At 46.5% G+C, this 19597-nt stretch overlaps 1 protein-coding gene across 1 annotated transcript; it reads right to left on the bottom strand.

Moving 5' to 3' along the window:
- Positions 1 to 6139: 6139 nt before the first annotated feature.
- gatad1 (GATA zinc finger domain containing 1) lies at positions 6140 to 16871 on the bottom strand. Its single transcript, XM_085987950.1, has 5 exons — positions 16576 to 16871; positions 11775 to 11900; positions 10462 to 10521; positions 9498 to 9681; positions 6140 to 6791 (listed from the first exon to the last, which is right to left on the bottom strand). Exons 1-5 carry the CDS (start codon positions 16768 to 16770, stop codon positions 6601 to 6603), a joined length of 756 nt encoding a protein of 251 aa, XP_085844076.1. The 5' UTR covers positions 16771 to 16871; the 3' UTR covers positions 6140 to 6600.
- Positions 16872 to 19597: the final 2726 nt, after the last annotated feature.

Genomic DNA, 19597 nt, shown 5'->3' with positions numbered 1-19597 from the left:
CTCTCTCGGTCTCTCTCCTCTTCCCCTTCTCTCTCTCTCAATTCAATTCAATTCAATTCAAATGCTTTATTGGCATGAAAGTTTACAGAGAACCATATTGCCAAAGCTTACATAGCAAAAAGGTACATTTTCAAACATTCTGTAGGTGTCAATCGATTTGTTGGGTACATACAATATTACTTTTAAACAATATTAATTTTAAACAGTCTTTGTACTTCATTTGGTACGTTCAATATTAATTTTAAACAGTCTTAATTTTAAACAGTCCTCAGGTTGTGACATGTTGTTACATATTTGGCCCCAAGGTATGGTCTGTCTCCTTCTCCCAGGACTAATCTCAATTTTGACAGGTCATCCAATTCCTTGAAATCTGGGGTTGTTTGGCTTAGCTTGTTGAATAATATGTTTCTTGATGTGTTGAATTTTTCGCATTTTAGGAGGAAATGCATTTCTGTTTCAACCTTGCCGGCCAGACATTGATCGCATATTCTATTCTCTCTAGGCTGAAAGGATTTCTTGTATCTGCCTTTTTCAATTTCCAGTTGGTGGTCGCTTAGTCTGTACCTGGTGAGGGTCTGTCTCTGTTTTGTGTCTCTGATGGTCGTGAGGTAGTCTGCCAGTTTATATTCTCTTTTTAGGGCCCGGTAACATTCTAATCTGCTTTGGCTTTCGGTTATTTTGTTCCAATGTTCCAGGTAGGTTTCTTTGCATTGTTTAATGATTTGGTTCACTCGGATTGGTGTTTGGACGGCTGTGTTGGTCTGGGACTGGTCAGGGTCCGGCTGAGTAGGAGTACTTAGTTTCAGTAGCAGCTGACTCAGGGGACACTTTTCTGGGTTTAGCTCTTGGGTCTGAAAGGCTTTGAAATGAAGGGTGTCTGGGGAGCTAGATTTGAGGTGATTTAGGAAGTTTAGTGCTCGTTTTTGGATGTTTATTATCAGTGGGTATCTGCCTAGTTCGGCTCTGCACGCATTTGTTGGCGTTTTTCTTTGGATGCGAAGGATGCTTCGGCAGAATTCTGCATGTAGGGCTTCTATTGTGTGTTTTTCCCATTTAGTGTAGCTTTGGTGATTTAGCGGGCCCCATACTTCACTACCGTACAGTGCAATGGGCAGGATTATGCTGTCAAATATTTTGAGCCAGATTTTGATTGGGATTTGGATGTTGTAGAATTTTCTTTTTATTGCATATAGGGCTCTTCGGGCTTTTTCTTTTAGTGCATTCACTGCTATGTTGAAGCTCCCTGATGCTGTAATAGTTAGACCAAGGTAGGTGTAGCTCATAGTGTGTCCTATAGTGGTATTACTGAGGGTAAACTGGTATTTGTTTTCCTGACATCTGGGCCTTTTTTGAAAAATCCTGATGTTGGTTTTTTTTAGATTTACTGTTAGAGCCCAATTTTGGCAGTATTTGTCGAGTAGGTCTAGTTGTTGCTGTAATCCCTGTTCTGTGGGAGACAGCAGAACCAGGTCGTCCGCATAGAACAAGGATTTCACTTCTCCATCCAGGAGACGGAGACCTGGTGACTCGCTTTGCTCCAGCATGTCTGCTAATTCATTTATGTATATGTTGAAAAGGGTCGGGCTCAAATTGCAGCCCTGCCAGACGCCTCTTCTCTGGGTGAAGAAATCGGTGCGTTTGTCTCAATTTTGACCCCGCATTTGTTTTTCAGATACATTGATTTAATAAGGTCATAGACTTTGCCCCCTATTCCACACTGAAGAAGTTTATAATAGAGCCCTTCGTGCCATGTAGAGTCAAAGGCTTTCTTGAAGTCGATGAAACAGGCGAATATTTTCCCATTTTTTGTTTGGTGTATATGTTTTCAATGAGGGGTGTGAAGGGTATAGATATGGTCGGCGGTGCGGTGTTTTGGAAGAAAGCCTATTTGGTTTTTTCTGAGGATATTATGTTTGTTAAGAAAATCAAGTAATCTACTATTTAGAATACTTGCAGAATAACTTTCCTAGACAACTGTTGACACAGATGCCGCGGTAGTTATTTGGGTCTGATTTGTTTCCACTTTTATATATGGGGGAGATTAGTCCTTGGCACCAGATATCGGGAAAACAGCCTGAACGTAATATGATGTTGAAGAAATTGAGTACCGCACCCTGCATCTCCATATTGCTGAACTTGAGCATTCATTTTCTCCCTCCCTCTTCCCTCTCCTCACTCTCTCTCTCCTCTTCCCCCTTCTTCCTCTCCCTCCTCTCCCTCCTCCTCTTCCCCTCCTCTCCCTCTCCCCCCTCCTCTCCCTCCTCTCTTCTCCCCCCTCCTCTTCCCCTCCTCTTCCCTTCCTCTTCCCCTCCTCTCCTCCTCTTCCCCTCCTCTTCCCCTCCCTCCCCCCTCTTCCCCTTCTCTCCCTCCTCTTCCCCTTCTCTCCCCTCTTCCCCTTCTCTCCCTCCTCTCCCCCTCTTCCCCCCTCTCCTCTTCCCCCCCCCTCCTCCTCCCTCTACCTCTCCTCCTCTTCCCCCACTCTCTCCCTCCTCTTCCCTCCTCTCCCTCCTCTCTCCCTCCTCTCCTCCTCCTCTCTCCCTCCTCTCCCTCCTCTCCCCCTCCTCTCCTCCTCTCTCCTCTTCCCCCCTCTCTCCCTCCTCTTCCCCCCTCTCTCCCTCCCTCCCCTTCTCTCCCTCCTCTTCCCCCCCTCTCCCCTCTTCCCCCCTCTCTCCCTCTTCCCCCCTCTCTCCCCTTCCCCCCTCTCTCCCCTCCCCCCCCTCTCTCTCTCCTCTTCCCCCCCTCTCTCTCTCCTCTTCCCCCCTCTCTCCCTCCTCTCCCCCCCTCTCCCCTTCTCTCCCTCCTCTCCTCCCCCTCTCCTCCTCTCCTCCCCCTCTCCCTCCTCTTCTCCCCCTCTCCCTCCTCTTCTCACCCCTCTCCCTCCTCTTCTCCCCCTCTCCCTCCTCTTCTCCCCCCTCTCCCTCCTCTTCTTCCCCCTCTCCCCCTTCTCTCCCTCCTCTTCTCCCCCTCTCCCTCCTCTTCTCTTCCCCCTCTCCCTCCTCTTCTTCCCCCCTCTCCCTCCTCTCTCCCCCCCTCTCCCCTTCTTCCCCCCTCTCTCCCCTTCCCCCCTCTCTCCCCTTCCCCCCTCTCTCCCTTCCCCCCTCTCTCCCCTTCCCCCCCTCTTCTCCCTTCCCCCCTCTCCTTCCCCTTCCCCCCTCTCTCCTTCCCCCCTCTCTCCCCTTCCCCGTCTCTCCTCTCTCCCTCTTCCCCCCTCTCTCCTCCTCTTCTCCCCCTCTCCCTCCTCTTCTCCCCCTCTCCCTCCTCTTCTCCCCTCTCCCTCCTCTCTCCCCCTCTCCCCTCTTCCCCCCCTCTCTCCTCTTCCCCCCCTCTCTCTCTCCTTCTTCCCCCCCTCTCTCTCTCCTCTTCCCCCCCTCTCTCTCTTCCTCTTCCCCCCTCTCTCCTCTTCCTCTTCCCCCCTCTCTCTCTCCTCTTCCCCCCCTCTCTCCTTTCCTTCCCCCCCTCTCTCTCCTTTCCTTCCCCCCCCTCTCTCTCCTTTCCTTCCCCCCCTCTCTCCTTCCTTCCCCCCCTCTCTCTCCTTTCTTCCCCCCCTCTCTCTCCTTTCCTTCCCCCCCTCTCTCTCCTTTCCTTCCCCCCCTCTCTCCAACCATCCCCTCTCTCTCCATTCCTTCCCCCCCACTCTCTCCTTTCCTTCCCCCCCTCTCTCTCCTTTCCTTCCCCCCCCTCACTCTCCTTTCCTTCCCCCCCTCTCTCATCCTTTCCTTCCCCCCCTCTCTCTCCTTTCCTTCCCCCCCTCTCTCTCCTTTCCTTCCCCCCCTCTCTCTCCTTTCCTTCCCCCCTCTCTCTCCTTTCCTTCCCCCCCTCTCTCTCCTTTCCTTCCCCCCCTCTCTCTCCTTTCCTTCCCCCCCTCTCTCTCCTTTCCTTCCCCCCCTCTCTCTCCTTTCCTTCCCCCCCCCTCATCTCTCCTTTCCTTCCCCCCCTCTCTCTCCTTTCCTTCCCCCCTCTCTCTCCTTTCCTTCCCCCCCTCTCTCTCCTTTCCTTCCCCCCTCTCTCTCCTTTCCTTCCCCCCCTCTCTCTCCTTTCCTTCCCCCCCTCTCTCTCCTTTCCTTCCCCCCCTCCTCTCTCCTTTCCTTCCCCCCCCTCTCTCTCCTTTCCTTCCCCCCCCTCTCTCTCCTTTCCTTCCCCCCCCTCTCTCTCCTTTCCCTTCCCCCCTCTCTCCTTTCCCTCCCCCCCTCTCTCCTTTCCTTCCCCCCCTCATCTCCTTCCTCCCCCCCTCTCTCTCCTTTCCTTCCCCCTCTCTCTCCTTCCTTCCCCCCTCTCTCTCCTTCCTTCCCCCCTCTCTCTCCTTTCCTTCCCCCCCTCTCTCTCCTTTCCTTCCCCCCCCCTCTCTCTCCTTTCCTTCCCCCCCTCTCTCTCCTTTCCTTCCCCCCCTCTCTCTCCTTTCCTTCCCCCCCTCTCTCTCTTTCCTTCCCCCCTCTCTCTCCTTTCCTTCCCCCCCTCTCTCTCCTTTCCTTCCCCCCCTCTCTCTCCTTTCCTTCCCCCCCCTCTCTCTCCTTTCCTTCCCCCCCTCTCTCTCCTTTCCTTCCCCCCCTCTCTCTCCTTTCCTTCCCCCCCTCTCTCTCCTTTCCTTCCCCCCCTCTCTCTCCTTTCCTTCCCCCCCTCTCTCTCCTTTCCTTCCCCCCCTCTCTCCTTTCCTTCCCCCCCTCTCTCTCCTTTCCTTCCCCCCTCTCTCCTTTCCTTCCCCCCCTCTCTCTCCTTTCCTTCCCCCCTCTCTCTCCTTTCCTTCCCCCCCTCTCTCTCCTTTCCTTCCCCCCTCTCTCCCCTTTCCTTCCCCCCCTCTCTCCTCTTTCCTTCCCCCCTCTCTCCTCTTTCCTTCCCCCCTCTCTCCTCTTTCCTTCCCCCCCTCTCTCCTCTTTCCTTCCCCCCTCTCTCCTCTTTCCTTCCCCCCTCTCTCCTCTTCCCCCCCCTCTCTCCTCTTCCCCCCCTCTCTCCTCTTCCCCCCCTCTCTCCTCTTCCCCCCCTCTCTCCTCTTCCCCCCTCTCTCCTCTTCCCCCCCTCTCTCCTCTTCCCCCCTCTCTCCTCTTCCCCCCCTCTCTCCTCTTCCCCCCCTCTCTCCTCTTCCCCCCCTCTCTCCTCTTCCCCCCTCTCTCCTCTTCCCCCCCCTCTCCTCTTCCCCCCCTCTCTCCTCTTCCCCCCCTCTCTCCTCTTCCCCCCTCTCTCCTCTTCCCCCCTCTCTCCTCTTCCCCCCCTCTCTCCTCTTCCCCCCTCTCTCCTCTTCCCCCCCTCTCTCCTCTTCCCCCCTCTCTCTCCTCTTCCCCCCTCTCTCTCTCTCTCTCTCTCCTCTTCCCCTTCTCTCTCTCTCCTCTTCCCCTTCTCTCTCTCCTCTTCTCCTTCTCTCTCTCCTCTTCCCCCTTCCCCTTCTCTCCTCTCCCCCCTCTCTCCTCTTCCCCCCCCTCTCTCCTCTTCCCCCCCTCTCTCCTCTTCCCCCCCTCTCTCCTCTTCCCCCCCTCTCTCCTCTTCCCCCCCTCTCTCCTCTTCCCCCCCCTCTCTCCTCTTCCCCCCCCCTCTCTCCTCTTCCCCCCCCTCTCTCTCCTCTTCCCCCCTCTCTCTCTCCTCTTCCCCCCTCTCTCTCTCTCTCTCTCTCTCTCCTCTTCCCCTTCTCTCTCTCTCTCTCTCTCCTCTTCCCCTTCTCTCTCCTCTTCCCCCCCTTCCCCTTCTCTCCTCTCCCCCCTCTCTCTCTCTCTCTCTCTCCCCCCTCTTCCCTTCTCTCTCTCTCTCTCCCCCCCCCCTTCCTTTCCTCTCTCTCCCCTCCCCCCCTCTCTCCCCTTCCCCCCCCCCTCTCCCACAGAGACAACTCATTTATATGCTCTCAAAAAACCCTCGGCACCACCGGGCACTCCAGCTCGTGTACAAATAAATTAAATGTTCAAAGATAAGTAGAGGACATTTGGCCTATAATTCCTCTGCCCCATCACAGCAACTACAAAGAAAAGATGTTAAGCTTTACTGCTTTAATAAAAGGGATAATTTTACTTAAGAAAACCTCACGATTGAAAAGCTATAGTATCCTATTTGGGCCGGACATGTCAAGTCCAATCAACTAAACAGCACAATATGGATTTTCTCCAAGAAGACAGTTGGTTTATAGTAATTTCTAAATACAGTTAAAATAAAAATACAAACCTTTAATTTGCAATACTCACATTTTATTTTATTTTTACATACAAAACTAGATTCATACCATCTGCAAATTTGTTTATTGCAGGATTGAGACATGTATTTGGTCCGCTCACTTATTTGGATCGAAAAGTGGCACAACATACAGGTGCACAGAATATGCTTAGTAATATACAGATGCAATACTTAATTTATATTGCGAAAAGCCATTAATATGTTCTGCAGATATTCCAGCAGCCTTGTGCCAAAAATAGGTTTTGCCATACTAATTTTCACAAACCTGTCAAACTTTTGGAGGTCATGATCCTCAGACCAATATAGTTTTGAACCCCATGATGTTAAAATGTTGTAAATACTAAAAACATGTTAAAATAATAGTAGTTTACAACAGCTCGCCTTTTAATTAGGCTAAGATTTAGGTATACTACATAAATATAAACTAATTTTAATAAAGATTTGGTGCCCTGGTTATAAAGTGTTTGCGATTGATTCTTTCACCGTTAGTGAGGGGGTTGGTCCAACACGGGTCCAGATATACCCCTTCTCAGGTCTGGTTGGAATTACTGGAAATGGAGTAGATCGTGATTTGAAGTATTCAGAAGGTGCATGACAGATAAACTCAAAATGCTCCATCTTTCTTGGTAGGTCTTCCTCTGGTCCTGAAGTTAAAGCAAAATTGTGTTATAAAACCTATTGACATATTTTCCAAACAATATTGAACACTCAAAGGAAGCTCAGACTGCATTTGTGAGCCCTAACCTGGGATCAGTCAGTTTAAAAAGCAAGTTTTAAAAAACATATCCACTTTATAATTTGCAGTTACATCCACATATTGTTGTCTCACATATTAGGGTTATCACAGCCATTACAGTATGCCGTAGATCAGATTTGGAGTGCCAAGATGCTGAAAAATGGCAAATTCATTGCTGATATGAAGCAATTTTTTTTCTATGACAGTGCTATGCCAGCAAACTGTCCTTTTATATTTTTCATTTCTTTTAATTCATTCATGGGATGTGGGTGTCGCTGGCAAAGCCAGCATTTATTGCCCATCCCTAATGGCCCTTGAGAAGGTGATGGTGAGCTGCTGCAGGCCGTGTGGTGAAGGTACTCCCACAGTGCTGTTGGGGAGGGAGTTTCAGGATTTTGACCCAGCAACGATGAAGGGACTGCAATATACTTCCAAGTCAGGCTGGTGTGTGACTTGGAGGGGAACTTGGAGGTGATGGTGTTCCCATGCGCCTGCTGCCTTTGTCCCGATAGGTGGCAGAGGTTGCGGGTTTGGGAATTCTTGGACTACTTGCTTCAAGATCAGTATTGTGATGGAAGAGAATTTCATTTTGGATCAGGTCAGATCCATGTTGGATTCAGCATCATCAGGCTACATCAGTTTTGAATTTCTCCCCTGAAACTGCCTAGATCTTGCTGGGATGTGGTTCCAGAGACACTAGCAGCCCTCCAGTGTTGCTAAGCTATTCCACTGCAGAAGAATTGCATTCAAGCCTCCTGTGTTTACTTAATGTCCATACATTCAGTTTTCAGCCGAGTCCCTGGATAGTGATTAGGTGCGGGAATCTGGCCTACCTTTCCCCACCCTAGCCCAGGCAACAAGGCCCAATTGCTGTTTCGCTCAGATTAGCTAATTTTGCATTGATCAGCAATTGAATCTGGGCTCTTCTGGACTGAATGACAATACACAGCATGTGGTGACTTCACCCACTAGGTCATGGTCAGGGAAATTATTGTCAATTGCATTTATTCAATAACCCTTTATCTGATGCTAAGTTCTGTATGAAGATTTCCTTCATTTAAAAGAAAAAAAAACAACACCTGTCATTTTCTGGGATGAAAGGCCAGGTAAGTGATTTATTCCTAGACCTTTGTGAATGCTGCTTTACCAGGCTAGCCTGGATCAACTATCCTCTAATACGCTCCGCCTGTGGAAAAGTACCTTCCTCCAATAGCTCTACATTGTTGAAAAAAAATCCACATTTCAACTATATTCGTTTTATGCTCCTTAATTCACAGTATGCTAAATTGAAGCAAAATTACAGCACAAAAGAAATCCAAATATGAGTAACTTCCATCCTGGATGCATTTCATTAAAAAGAAAAATGTGTGCTCATGCTAATATGATTAGGCAAATTTAAATAGTTTCCATAAACAAACAGCATTGAATGACTGATGCTTTCATCTTGTCGATTGAAATTCAGCAGTAGGAATTAACGATAACCCTTACCCCCATGGCGTTTTAAATTATATTTTAGTACATATATCGAAACGATTGTTTCTATTAATGATTATTCAAATGTTGTTTAGGATCAAGAATCACATATAGATAGCCTTGAATGTATTATTATTAATACAAAGAGCATTAGAAAGAACCAATATGTAGCTGGTGAAAATACTGACATTATTACTAACACCACAGAAAAGATCTGTGAACAGAATAGTAACAAGAGATGAAAGCAAGAGGGTATAGAATTTTTCACAAAGATAGATCTATTAAGCTAATTAAGAGTTTGCAGATGGGTTCATTCGGCCAGTAGCTATATCACAACCATCAGAGGTACCAGGTTTAATGCCTGGTTTGTGCCAAGTTAGCTGACTGTAGCCAGGGTGATGATGGGGGCACAACAATTGGCCTCAGGGTTCTGGAGAAAATTGACCAATGTTGCACTCCTGATTAGATGTGCTCGGTGAAACTGAGGTGAAGACAGGATCAGGCTTGGCAGTGATGCCCTCGCAGATGAATACCTTGCTAACACTCGCCAACATAGTTCAAATAGAATGGTCACTTTACAATTTATTGGACTGTTAGTCCTGGCTTTAGAAATATACCTCAGCAAGAAGCTGATGGCTTCAGGAGAGCAATTGTCCAGGAGGGGACAAAAGTAATTAAGGAGAAAACAAACTGGAAGAATGAAGTGATTTAAAACAGTACAAGGGGAAAATGTACTAATACTAGTATGAATATCTCAAGCAAGTAAACAGCGAACTACTTAGGGAAATCAGAGAGACTATAGGAAACTGTAACAGGATAATCACTGGTGATTTAATCCTAGTAATGAAGTGAACATTTTGGGATCTGCAGTTTTAAAAAACAAATTGGGTATCCCAGTAACCACAAGCTGAAATGCCGACACTTAACAAGTACACCCCAAATACAATCCTGTACTGAAAGTTGGAAACTAGCTAGGGAGATACCTTCTCCTCTAGTACACATTCTGTCTCTTGTGAATCAAGGTTATTGATGCTGTCCTTGGAAACGTTCTTATTGAAGAATATTGCTCTGGTACAATATTTTAGTTATTTGTACTAATGGGCAAGCTTTGCACTATAGGCAAAAACAGCTTAATACGTACCAAGTATATAAGTTGCTGCATCAAAGTGGTCTTTGGAGCTTGCCCGAGTTGGGATAAGCCATGTAATCACTGCACTCTTTTCACAGTATTGATCCTGCACAAATCCTCGGATCTGGGCATAGTAAATCTTTTCATCATCTTCATCCACTACGGAGACTATATCTCCAACTTGGTAATATATACCCTAAAGCACATTGAAAGAACATGTACCTTTAAGTAAAATAAACTTGAAAACTCTAATGCTTCTGAAACTCCCCAGCTAAGCCAATAATAGCTCAGTGGGTAAATGAACAGGGGAGCCACATATTCCCAATAGGTCCTGGGTGTGATCGCTGGTTTGTGTTGTGGCACTACAATTGGGCTTAGTGCCCCTGGGGGGGGGGGAAATAAGCCCGGGTTTCTGTCTTGATCACTATTCAATGACTCCTGCTTGAAAATGTGCTCATGCGATTATCACGAGGACAAGATCTAGTTTGCTTTTTATGCCTCTTCTTGATCGAACGCACTGCACTCCCAGATGTCAGTTCACACGTGAAGACTGGCTGGCTAGCATCTGTGGAACCACATCCGCCATGCATCAGTGCATTAGGAATTGGGAGCAGAAATTTGGGCAGAGGGAGGGGTGAATCCCACCCTAAAATTCCCAGAAGGACATGCCCTTATAAGATATGTGTAGGATAAATTAATGAGAAAAAGAATTCTCAAGGAAAAGGGGAGGGATGCAGTTTCTAGAATGTTCATTTGTGAAAAGAACCCAGACACCAGTCAAAAATCAAAAGTATTGCAAGATTACTGAGGTAGTAAATCGTTGAAAACCATACTCTAGCAATTATATGTAACTTTCCATGTGAAGGTCTAGCCCATTCATGCAAATAATCTCTTCAAGCAAGACTGAAGTATTTACTACAGTGCACGTTTTCTTAGTGATATAAAATGAAATGACATATTGCTGAGAAATACTTACCCCGTAGAAAATGGATTCAGATGTGATTATTGTAGACACGGATTCTGGTGCTTTAATTGGCTGCAAAATACGACAGCAGTCTGTGTTATTTGAAAATTCAGACTATTCCAAACTAACATGTGAAATACTATTCTAAATTCAAGGCAGATACCATATATACTTGCATACAAGGTTGCAGCCAAAAAGACTTAAATTAAATCCATGCCTGTGTACAAGACACTTGATCAATCATGGTGAGCCCCCTCAGAGCAGGAAATTTGATTTTAATTCACATTGACTGTTCAATGCTGCGCACAGATGGGGAATGGGAAAATGGGAGTTGGCGACAGGGTAATAAAACACTGGCAGCTGAAGAGTGGGAAATGGCATTGAAGAGTCCAAAACAGGAGAGAGAAATTATCCCATGAGCAAATGTGTGTGCATCCAACACTGAGCTACAGGAACATCCATCACAATGACATGCAAGATGACCGTACTTCCAACCATCAAATAATGACCTAAATTTCTAGTCTTATGTACAAGTATATACAATACTACACAAAATCTAATTTCCAACATTTTTCTTTTACAATTCTGACAGCCAATAGGTCCCTTATTAAAAGCCAGTGTTATAATGTTTCAATTCAAAACCAGCATATTAAACTTCACACTGCTGAAATTATATTGCCTTGCTCTTTTAATATGAACTGTTCCACCAGATATGTCATGGATTGAACAGAGCAGCATGGCTTAGATTTAACCCACTGTATCATGTCAAACAGTCCATGAGAAACAGAGGGTGAAACATACTCCTAACAATAACAGAATGCCAGAATATTTAAGGGACCCTTGAGAGGTTTCTGGCAAGTTCAGTTCCTGGAACAGCCCAATCAAAAATCTGTTGCTGTCATGGCACATGGGCCGACATAGCAAGTTCTCACTGCAACGCATTCACTTCTGAAGATTTTCGTTGAGAGATTTTAATAATCACAGGAACAGATATATAGATAAGATAGTCCTTTATATACATCCTGGTCCTTTTAAGTTCTAATTTTAATAAGGGATCCATTACTTACCAGAATGCAAAAGAGATGCCCATCAGCAATTCAGGATGAAGATTTACTTTAAAGAACAAGGCGTCAACAATTAATGACAGACTGCTACACGAGAAAGGTCCTTAGAAAGATTGAAAAATGATATAATGCACAATACCATGACCAGATTGTATAATGTAGGGCAAGGATAACTGCACTACTGACAACTATTTTTTTCTTCCTCTTTCCCCCCCCCCATGGCTTTAAATATTCAATAGTTGTATCCTCAAACCACCTTACGTTTTTTAATTTGAATATATGCCTACGGCCCTTTCCTTTAGTAGAAACTTTTTTTTCAGTGGGAGGCATAGACCTGTATTTTGTGTTCCGTAACCTTGCAGACCGCCTGTGAATTTCTTGCTTTGCCTGTCAAAACACAAAAATATGAAATTAAACAAGTTAAATCAAGCACTCAAACAGTATTGCCAAGACTTCACCCAGTTACTTCAATATGAACGATAGCAAAATGCTGCAGATGCTGGAAATCCGAAATAACAACAGAAAATGCTGGAAAAATAGATTAAAAGGCCGGGCTGGGAGAGAACAAGAGAAGAGTTCTCTCCCAGCCCGGCCCATTAATCTATTTCATTCCCTGTGCCTCTAGTCTTGACAAAGGGTTTTGACCCGAAACGTTGACTCTAATTTATTTCCACGGATGTTGCCTGGCCTGCTGAGTTTTTCCAGCATTTTCTGTTGTTACTTCAATATGAATATATTTTGGGTATGCATTACTAAGTGACATACTTCAACAGAATAATAAAGCCAGCCCAGCACAGTTAGTAAAACCCGCCAATTAAACCGAATACCTGGGTTCATTTAGCAAAAGGGGCATCTCCAAGCTTGCATTCACCTACTGTTATCCAGAGGAAGTTTATCACTAGTCTCATCTGTGGTATTAATAACTGAGCTCAGGAAACTCTAAACTCTGGGCTAAGTGACAGGTAACATTCGCGCCACAGAAGTGCCAGGCAATGACTACCTCCAACAAGCGAGAGTCTAACCACCTCCCCTTGACATTCAACGGCATTACCATCGCCGAATCCCCCACCATCAACATCCTGGGGGAGGTCACCATTGACCAGAAACTTAACTGGACCAGCCACATAAATACTGTGGAAACAAGAGCAGGTCAGAGGCTAGGTATTCTGTGGCGAATGTCTCACCTCCTGACTCCCCAAAGCCTTTCCACCATCTACAAAGCACAAGTAAGGAGTGTGATGGAATACTTTCCACTTGCCTGGATGAGTGCAGCTCCAACAGCACTCAAGAAGCTCGACACCATTCAGGACAAAGCAGCCCGCTTGATTAACACCCCATCCACCACCTTAAACATTCACTCCCTCCACCACCGGCGTACCGTGGCTGCAGTGTGTACTATCTACAAGATGCACTGCAGCAACTCGCCAAGGCTTCTTCGGCAGCACCTCCCAAACTCGCGACCTCTTCCACCTAGAGGGACAAGGGCAGCAGGTGCATGGGAACACCACCATCTCCAAGTCACACACCATCCTGACTTAGAAGTATATCGCCGATCCTTCATCGTCGCTGGGTCAAAATCCTGGAACTCCCTCCCTAACAGCACTGTGGGAGTACCATCACCACACGGACTGCAGCAGGTCAAGAAGGCGGCTCATCACCACCTTCTCAAGGGCAATTAGGGATGGGCAATAAATGCTGGCCTTGCCAGCGACACCCACATCCCAGAAATGAATAAAAAAAAGCTTACAGAAACACCAACAGAGCTCAAGCTCCCTGCTGAAAGCAATTTGAGAGTGACCTCAGCAAAAACGATTACACAGAAACACTAATAAGATGGCTCTCAAAAGAAACAAAATAGGGGGCAAGGCAAATCACCACAGGATACAGGTCCCTCAAAGGGCTATTGGGTAAATTCACAGCCATACCATGAAGAAGCTCCCAAATTTGATTCCTGGTCTATGCGGAGTCAACTTGAACAGAAAGTGGAATGCTAGAACTGGCCTTAAGGCTCGCAGGAGTGGGGGGGGGTGGAGGATCTCAGCCAGGATTCCTGTGCCTTGTTATTATCCAGTGATTTCTACTGGAAAGTGTGTATGGATGTTTGATAAGGGCAGGCTGATTCTCAACTATAGTGCCCTCTATGACTGAATAGCCAATTCACACTTACTGCTGAGATTACCAGAAATTTAGCAGCATTTCAGGATTGTATTGCTCAATTGTGTCCCCAATTTTTCATGAAAACAAGTTAATATTTCAGTTTGGACCCCATGTTCCTTCTGATGCAAGCTCTCTCCAGGAACATTATAGCACAGAAGGAGCCCACCATGTCTGTGCTGGCTCTGTGCTAGTGCACACCAGAACTAAACCCATAGCCCTGTATCTTCCTCGGCTTCAAATGCTTATCCATTTCCCCCTTAAATTCAGCTATTGACTTACTAAATCACACCCTCACCACTATCACTGATGCCCTTGTCCCCACTAAAATCATTACCCCTCTCATCCTAGTCATTCCTCCTGGTATGCCCCTCATCTCAGCTCCCTTAAGTCCAAGGGATGCAGACTTGAATGTCTTTGGCAGACAATTGGTCTAATCATCCATCACCAGATTTGGCTCGATCATATAAAGCACGACTGGGCCCTGCTCTCCATCACTAAAACCGCCCACTATTCCAAGATTATCCAGGACGGCAAAAATACCAGGCTTCTCCTCTCCAGCACGCTCTTCTCAAACCACGCTCCCCTGCCCCCTCCTCCCTCACCTCCAACAATAAATGTGAGGAGCTCATGGACTTCTTTGTTAAAAAGATCGACAACATCCGTTCAACTGCTTCTGCTTTCAATTTCCTCCGTCTCCTAGCCCACCGGACCTTACTTGCTCTCCATTTCCCCCCTGCCGTAACCCTAAATTTACATATTTTCCCTAATTTCTTTCCTATCTCCCCTCTTGCTCTTTCAAAGCTCATCTCGTCAATGAGACCGACCTCCTGCTCTCTCGATCCTATTCCTACTAAATTGCTGACAACCCAACTTTTCTTCCTGGCTCCCTCCTCCGGTATTGTCCCCCTTTCCTTCATATCTGCCGTCATCACCCCTCTCCTCAAAAAAACAATCCTCGGCCCCTCTGTCCTTGCAAGCTATTGCCCCATCTCCAACCTCCATTTCCTCTCCAAAGTTCTTGAATGTGTTGTCGCCTCCCAAATCCATGCCCATCTTTCCCAGAACTCCTTGTTTGAATCCCTCCAAACAGGCTTCCGCCCCGCCACTGTACTGCAACTGCTTTTACCAAGGTCACAAATGACATCCTAATTGACTGTGACAAAGATAATTCTCGTCCTTCTGGACCTGTCTACCGCCTTTTACACGGTTGACCATAAAATTCTGCTCCCGCCTCTCCACTGTTGTCCAGCTGGATGGGACTGCACGCACCTGGTTTCATTCCTATTTTGCCCTTCGGTGACATCATCCGGCAACACAACATGAGTTTTCACATGTACGTGAATGATGCCCTCTCCCTAACCCTCCACTGTGTCTATACTATCAGACTGCTTGTCTGACATCCAGCACTGGATGAGTAGAAATTACCTCCAATTAAATATCAGGAGGACCGAAGCTACTGTCTTCGGTTCACGCCACAAACTCCATTCCCTTTCCACTGATTCGATCTCTCTCCCCGGCAACTGTCTAAGGCTGACCACGTCCGTTTGCAACCTTGGTGTTATATTTGATCACGAATTGAGCTTCCTACCTCATATCCGTTCTATCACTAAGACTGCCCATTTCCACCTTCGTAACATCGCCCGTCTCCGCCCTTAACTCAACTTATCGGCTGCTGAAACCCTCAACCATGCCTTTGTCACAGCTAGACTTGACTATTCCAATGCACTTCTGGTCAGCCTCCCTAGTTCTACTCTCCATAAACTTGAGGTCATCCAAAATCTGCTGCCCGTGTGCTAACTCGCACCATGTGCTGCTCACCCATCTCTCCTGTGCTTGCTGACCTACATTGGCTCCCAGTTAAGCAACGCCTCGATTTTAAAATTCTCATCCTTGTTTTCAAATCCCGCCATGGCCTATCTCTGTAATCTCCTCCAGCCCTATAATCCCCCTAGATCTCTGCGCTCCACCTATTCTGAACTTTTGAACATCCCCAATTTTAAATGCTCCACCACTGGCGGTCTTGCCTTCAGCTGCCTAGATCCTAAACTCTGGAATTCCCTCCCTAAATCTCTGCCTCTCTACTTCTCTTTCCTCCTTTAAGATTCTCCTTAAAACCTACTTCTTCAACCAAGCTTTTGGTCATCTGCCATAACATCTTATATGGCGCGGTGTCAACATTTTTTTTTTATAACATTCCTATGAAGCACCTTGGGATGTTTTATTACATTAAAGGCGCTATATAAATATATAAGTTGTTGTTGTTACAAGGTATAATGGTCTCTGGCTCCACTCCAAGCTCCAACAATCAAACCAGTGAAGACATTTCTCCTGGACCTCTCTGCTCACTCTTAGTGACAATTCTAAATTGATCGAGTCCCTAAGTACAGGAAATAATCTTTCCTTATACACTTCATCTAAAAACCTGTATTAAATCTCCTCAGTCTGCTGCAGCAGAAACAGCCGCAGGGTTCCCTCCTGGTGCCTTCAGTATCCCAGCCCATTGGCACTTACTGAAATCTTTCATAAAAGTATATTGTGCTCAAATAACTGTCTTTTTTCCCCCCCATTTTTAAAGGCATTTAAATTGTATTGTGGTTCCCCTATATACACATGATGATGAAGACAACTAGTGGGCACACTTTTGAATATAGTCAGACTTCCTTTATGGATAAATACAAAATTAATTCTGCAGTTTTACTCGTGTTATGTTGATCTTGAACAGAAGACAACTTATCGGCAAATATACAAAATGATTTCAGGCTGTTAAAGGCCCCTGGCCCGCCTGCCGATTGCTGCTGTCTCCCGGTTTCCAGAGACAACCTGACCGCTCCCCGCGGGCCCCGGCAGGGTCTGCAGTCAGTCCGGGGGTTACAGCCGAGCTCACTCTCCCCGGCCGCCACTTCACCTGCTTCCCGCTGCCATTGCTCTGGTGCGCGGCGGGCGCCGCCCCGGGCCCCGAGGTGGAGCCGGACAGCGAGCCGGGCCCGGGACTTCTGCCGGCGCAGTTGTTACAGACGATCTCGCCCTGGCTGCTCTTCCTCCACATGGCCGACGAGTTGGCCTTGCACACGCTGCACGACGGCTTCAAACCCAGCGGCATCTTCGCGGTTTGCCTCCACCCAAGCGCCGACTAACCCAGCCGCCACACGGAGCCGGAAGCGAAGGCCCTGCCTTCCTTCCCTCTCCAAATAAAGGCCGGCTGAACCGCGGCCGCCCCCTAGCGAGCAGGCGAGCGTCGCCCAGCCACACACTACAGACTCACCCCCTTGTTTCACCCCCCCAAGCTCAGAACCCAATAGGATGTCATGGAAATTAATCCAAACAACAACAACCACTTGTATTTTATACAGCGCCTTTAACATAGTAAAACATCTCAAGGCGCTTCACAGGAGCTTTATCAAACAACATTTAAAGCAGAGCCACAGCAGGAGATATTAGGGCAGATGAGCAAACGTTTGGTCAAAGGGGTAGGTTTTAAGGAGCACCTTAAAGGAGGGAAGAGAGGTTTAGGGAGGGAATTCCAGAGCTTAGGGCTTTGGCTTTAATATTGTGTAGATGCAGTTTCAGGAAAAGTTGTGGCAGTTTTCACTTAGTAGCTCCTCTAGCATTTTGGCCCTGAATTCGCGGCTGCCGGCATCCGAAGGAAATCCGCACTTACCTCATGCAAACCCCCCCTTCGAGAACTTGCTTTCAAACACTACAGAGTTGTGTGCAGTATGGTGCCCCATAGAACCTAGGAGCGCACCGTTGTGCGTATGCAAACCTGGGATCACATGGGACAGACACACCCACAAAATTTGTCAAAATTGACAGAAGGAAAAACCACACCCACAGAAGCTTTATTCAGTCTGCAGCGGTGAGTCCTATTTAAATTACCTGTGTTAGTTAAATATATGTGCTTTTTAATGTTTAAAAGTTTCTAGGCTTTTACAGACTTTTAATTGACCAGCAAAGTGAAATGGACAGTTTGTAAAATGCTGAGCAAAGTAAAAGCAAAGGCATGCACTTAGAGAGAATATGGAAACAGCAAAGATAGACGAGAGGAAGAGGGCTCACAACTTAAGTGAAGATGACCTCAACACACTCCTCAATGAGGTGGAGGCAAAGCATCAGCCTCTCATCAGGAGTGAAAAGTCCAGAGTGCCACGTAAAGGAAGCATGTCAGCATGGAAGGAGGCTGCGCAGGCTGTTAGCACCAACTCCACCGTGCCACGTACTGCAGTAGTGTCACAAAAAACTCAATGATTTAATACAACCTGCTAAGGTTTGTACAGTTATTAAATATTTTAAATGTAAAATTTCCTAAAACGTTGTGCAAGTGTGTAGGTGTTGTGCTGTGACTTCATCGTGCAGTCAACTAGTCATAATATTCAATTGCTTTGGAGACAGTCAGAGACACTATGTGCTTGTAAAGATCTTTTATCAGTACTCCAGATTTGAGGGGTGAAATTGTAATTAGTGAACAATACCCAGTCTCTAAAACAGCCAGCTTGTTTCTTTTAGCAAACAATGAAGCAAAAACTGAAGTCTAATTTTCATCTCTGTGCAGTGTAAGATGGCACATAACGCCAGAGAGCGTGCCATGACAGACAGTGGTGTGGCTGTTGTTGAGTCTGTATGTCCCAGTTAGGTTTAGGATCAATCACTGGACACAGACAACAAGAATAACTTTTAACAGGTCTTTACTATTCGAAGGTCAGGGCTGACCTGCCCAGCAAATCCTTGCACAACACTTATATACCGGTGTGGTCACCACCGGTATTACAGTATTACAGTATACAGCAGCCAAAAGAAAGTAGTACATCTCTTAAGGTAGTTCTCTTAAGGTGGAACAGGTTACATACACCACAATCCTCCCTTTTTAGCTTAACAGTTATATCCCCATTTAACATAACATAATAACATATATATATATATATATATACAACTTCATGCAAAACAGTTCAAAGATTCAGTCTCTGAGGAGGCCTCCTGATTCGAGTTGGATAACGCCTTTCAGGGGTCTCTGATTCTCGTTGCTGGGGTGACTCATCTAGTTGGTCTCTTATGGATTGGACATCATCATCAGGTACATTCACTTCTGAGGTAAATGCTTCAGGTTCACTAACTTCTTTCACGGTTGTCTCTGCCGTAACCATGGGTTCGACCCTTGTTCTCGATTCTACCAGTTGACGCCGTATTACATTTTCACCAATATCTACCGTGTACATCAGGGGTCCTTGTCTGGCCCGAATTGTTCCAGATTGCCATTTCTCATTTTTATAGTCCCGGGCTAACACTGGTTGTCCTATTTCGAAACTCCGAGTGGTCTTGTTATTTATATGCTGGAACTGTTTGTTTTCAACTTCCCTCCGCACATTTGGTTTTAACAAGTCCAACCTGGACCGCAACCTCCTGTTGTAGAACATCATGGCAGGACTTTGGTTTGTCACTGCATGAGTGGCGTTTCGATATGCCAGTAGGAATTTGTCCACCTTGTGTTGTAGTGGAATCTGATCTTCGCTCATGGCTCTTTATTGCTTTTTTAAACGTTTGTACAAATCTCTCGGCCAACCCATTTGTAGTCGGATGATATGGGGCAGAGGTATAATGTTTCACCCCATTCTTCTTCATGAATCCCTGGAATTCTTCTGACACGAACTGCGGTCCATTGTCTGAACATATTTGTTCTGGCAATCCATTTCTCGCAAATATCGTTCTTAACACCGCGATCGTCTTTTCCGAGGTAGTGGTAGTCATCTTAATCACTTCTGACCATTTAGAATGTGTGTCCACCGCAATTAAAAACATGGAGTCCATGAAAGGACCAGCAAAGTCAATATGTACACGTTGCCATGGGGTTGAAGGCCATTCCCATGGATGCAGCGGTGCAATCGGAGGTGCATTTTGCACTTTTTGGCACCCTGAGCAGCTTTTCGTCAGCTCCT

The sequence above is a fragment of the Somniosus microcephalus genome, chromosome 5 (assembly GCF_052327205.1).
Source record: "Somniosus microcephalus isolate GS21.2 chromosome 5, FLI_Smic_1.0, whole genome shotgun sequence".
NCBI lineage: Eukaryota > Metazoa > Chordata > Chondrichthyes > Squaliformes > Somniosidae > Somniosus > Somniosus microcephalus.
Note: the sequence above shows the minus strand (reverse complement) of the source record. Positions and strands in the feature narration are given on the sequence as shown.

Coding starts and splice junctions, on each gene's coding strand:
- gatad1 (XM_085987950.1), bottom strand. CDS start 16,770: ATGCCGCTGGGTTTGAAGCCGTCGTGCAGCGTGTGCAAGGCCAACTCG. Junction 11,901..16,575: donor GCAATGGCAGCGGGAAGCAG/GTGAAGTGGCGG, acceptor GTGTTTTGACAG/GCAAAGCAAGAAATTCACAG. Junction 6,792..9,497: donor TGCAGCAACTTATATACTTG/GTACGTATTAAG, acceptor CTTTAACTTCAG/GACCAGAGGAAGACCTACCA.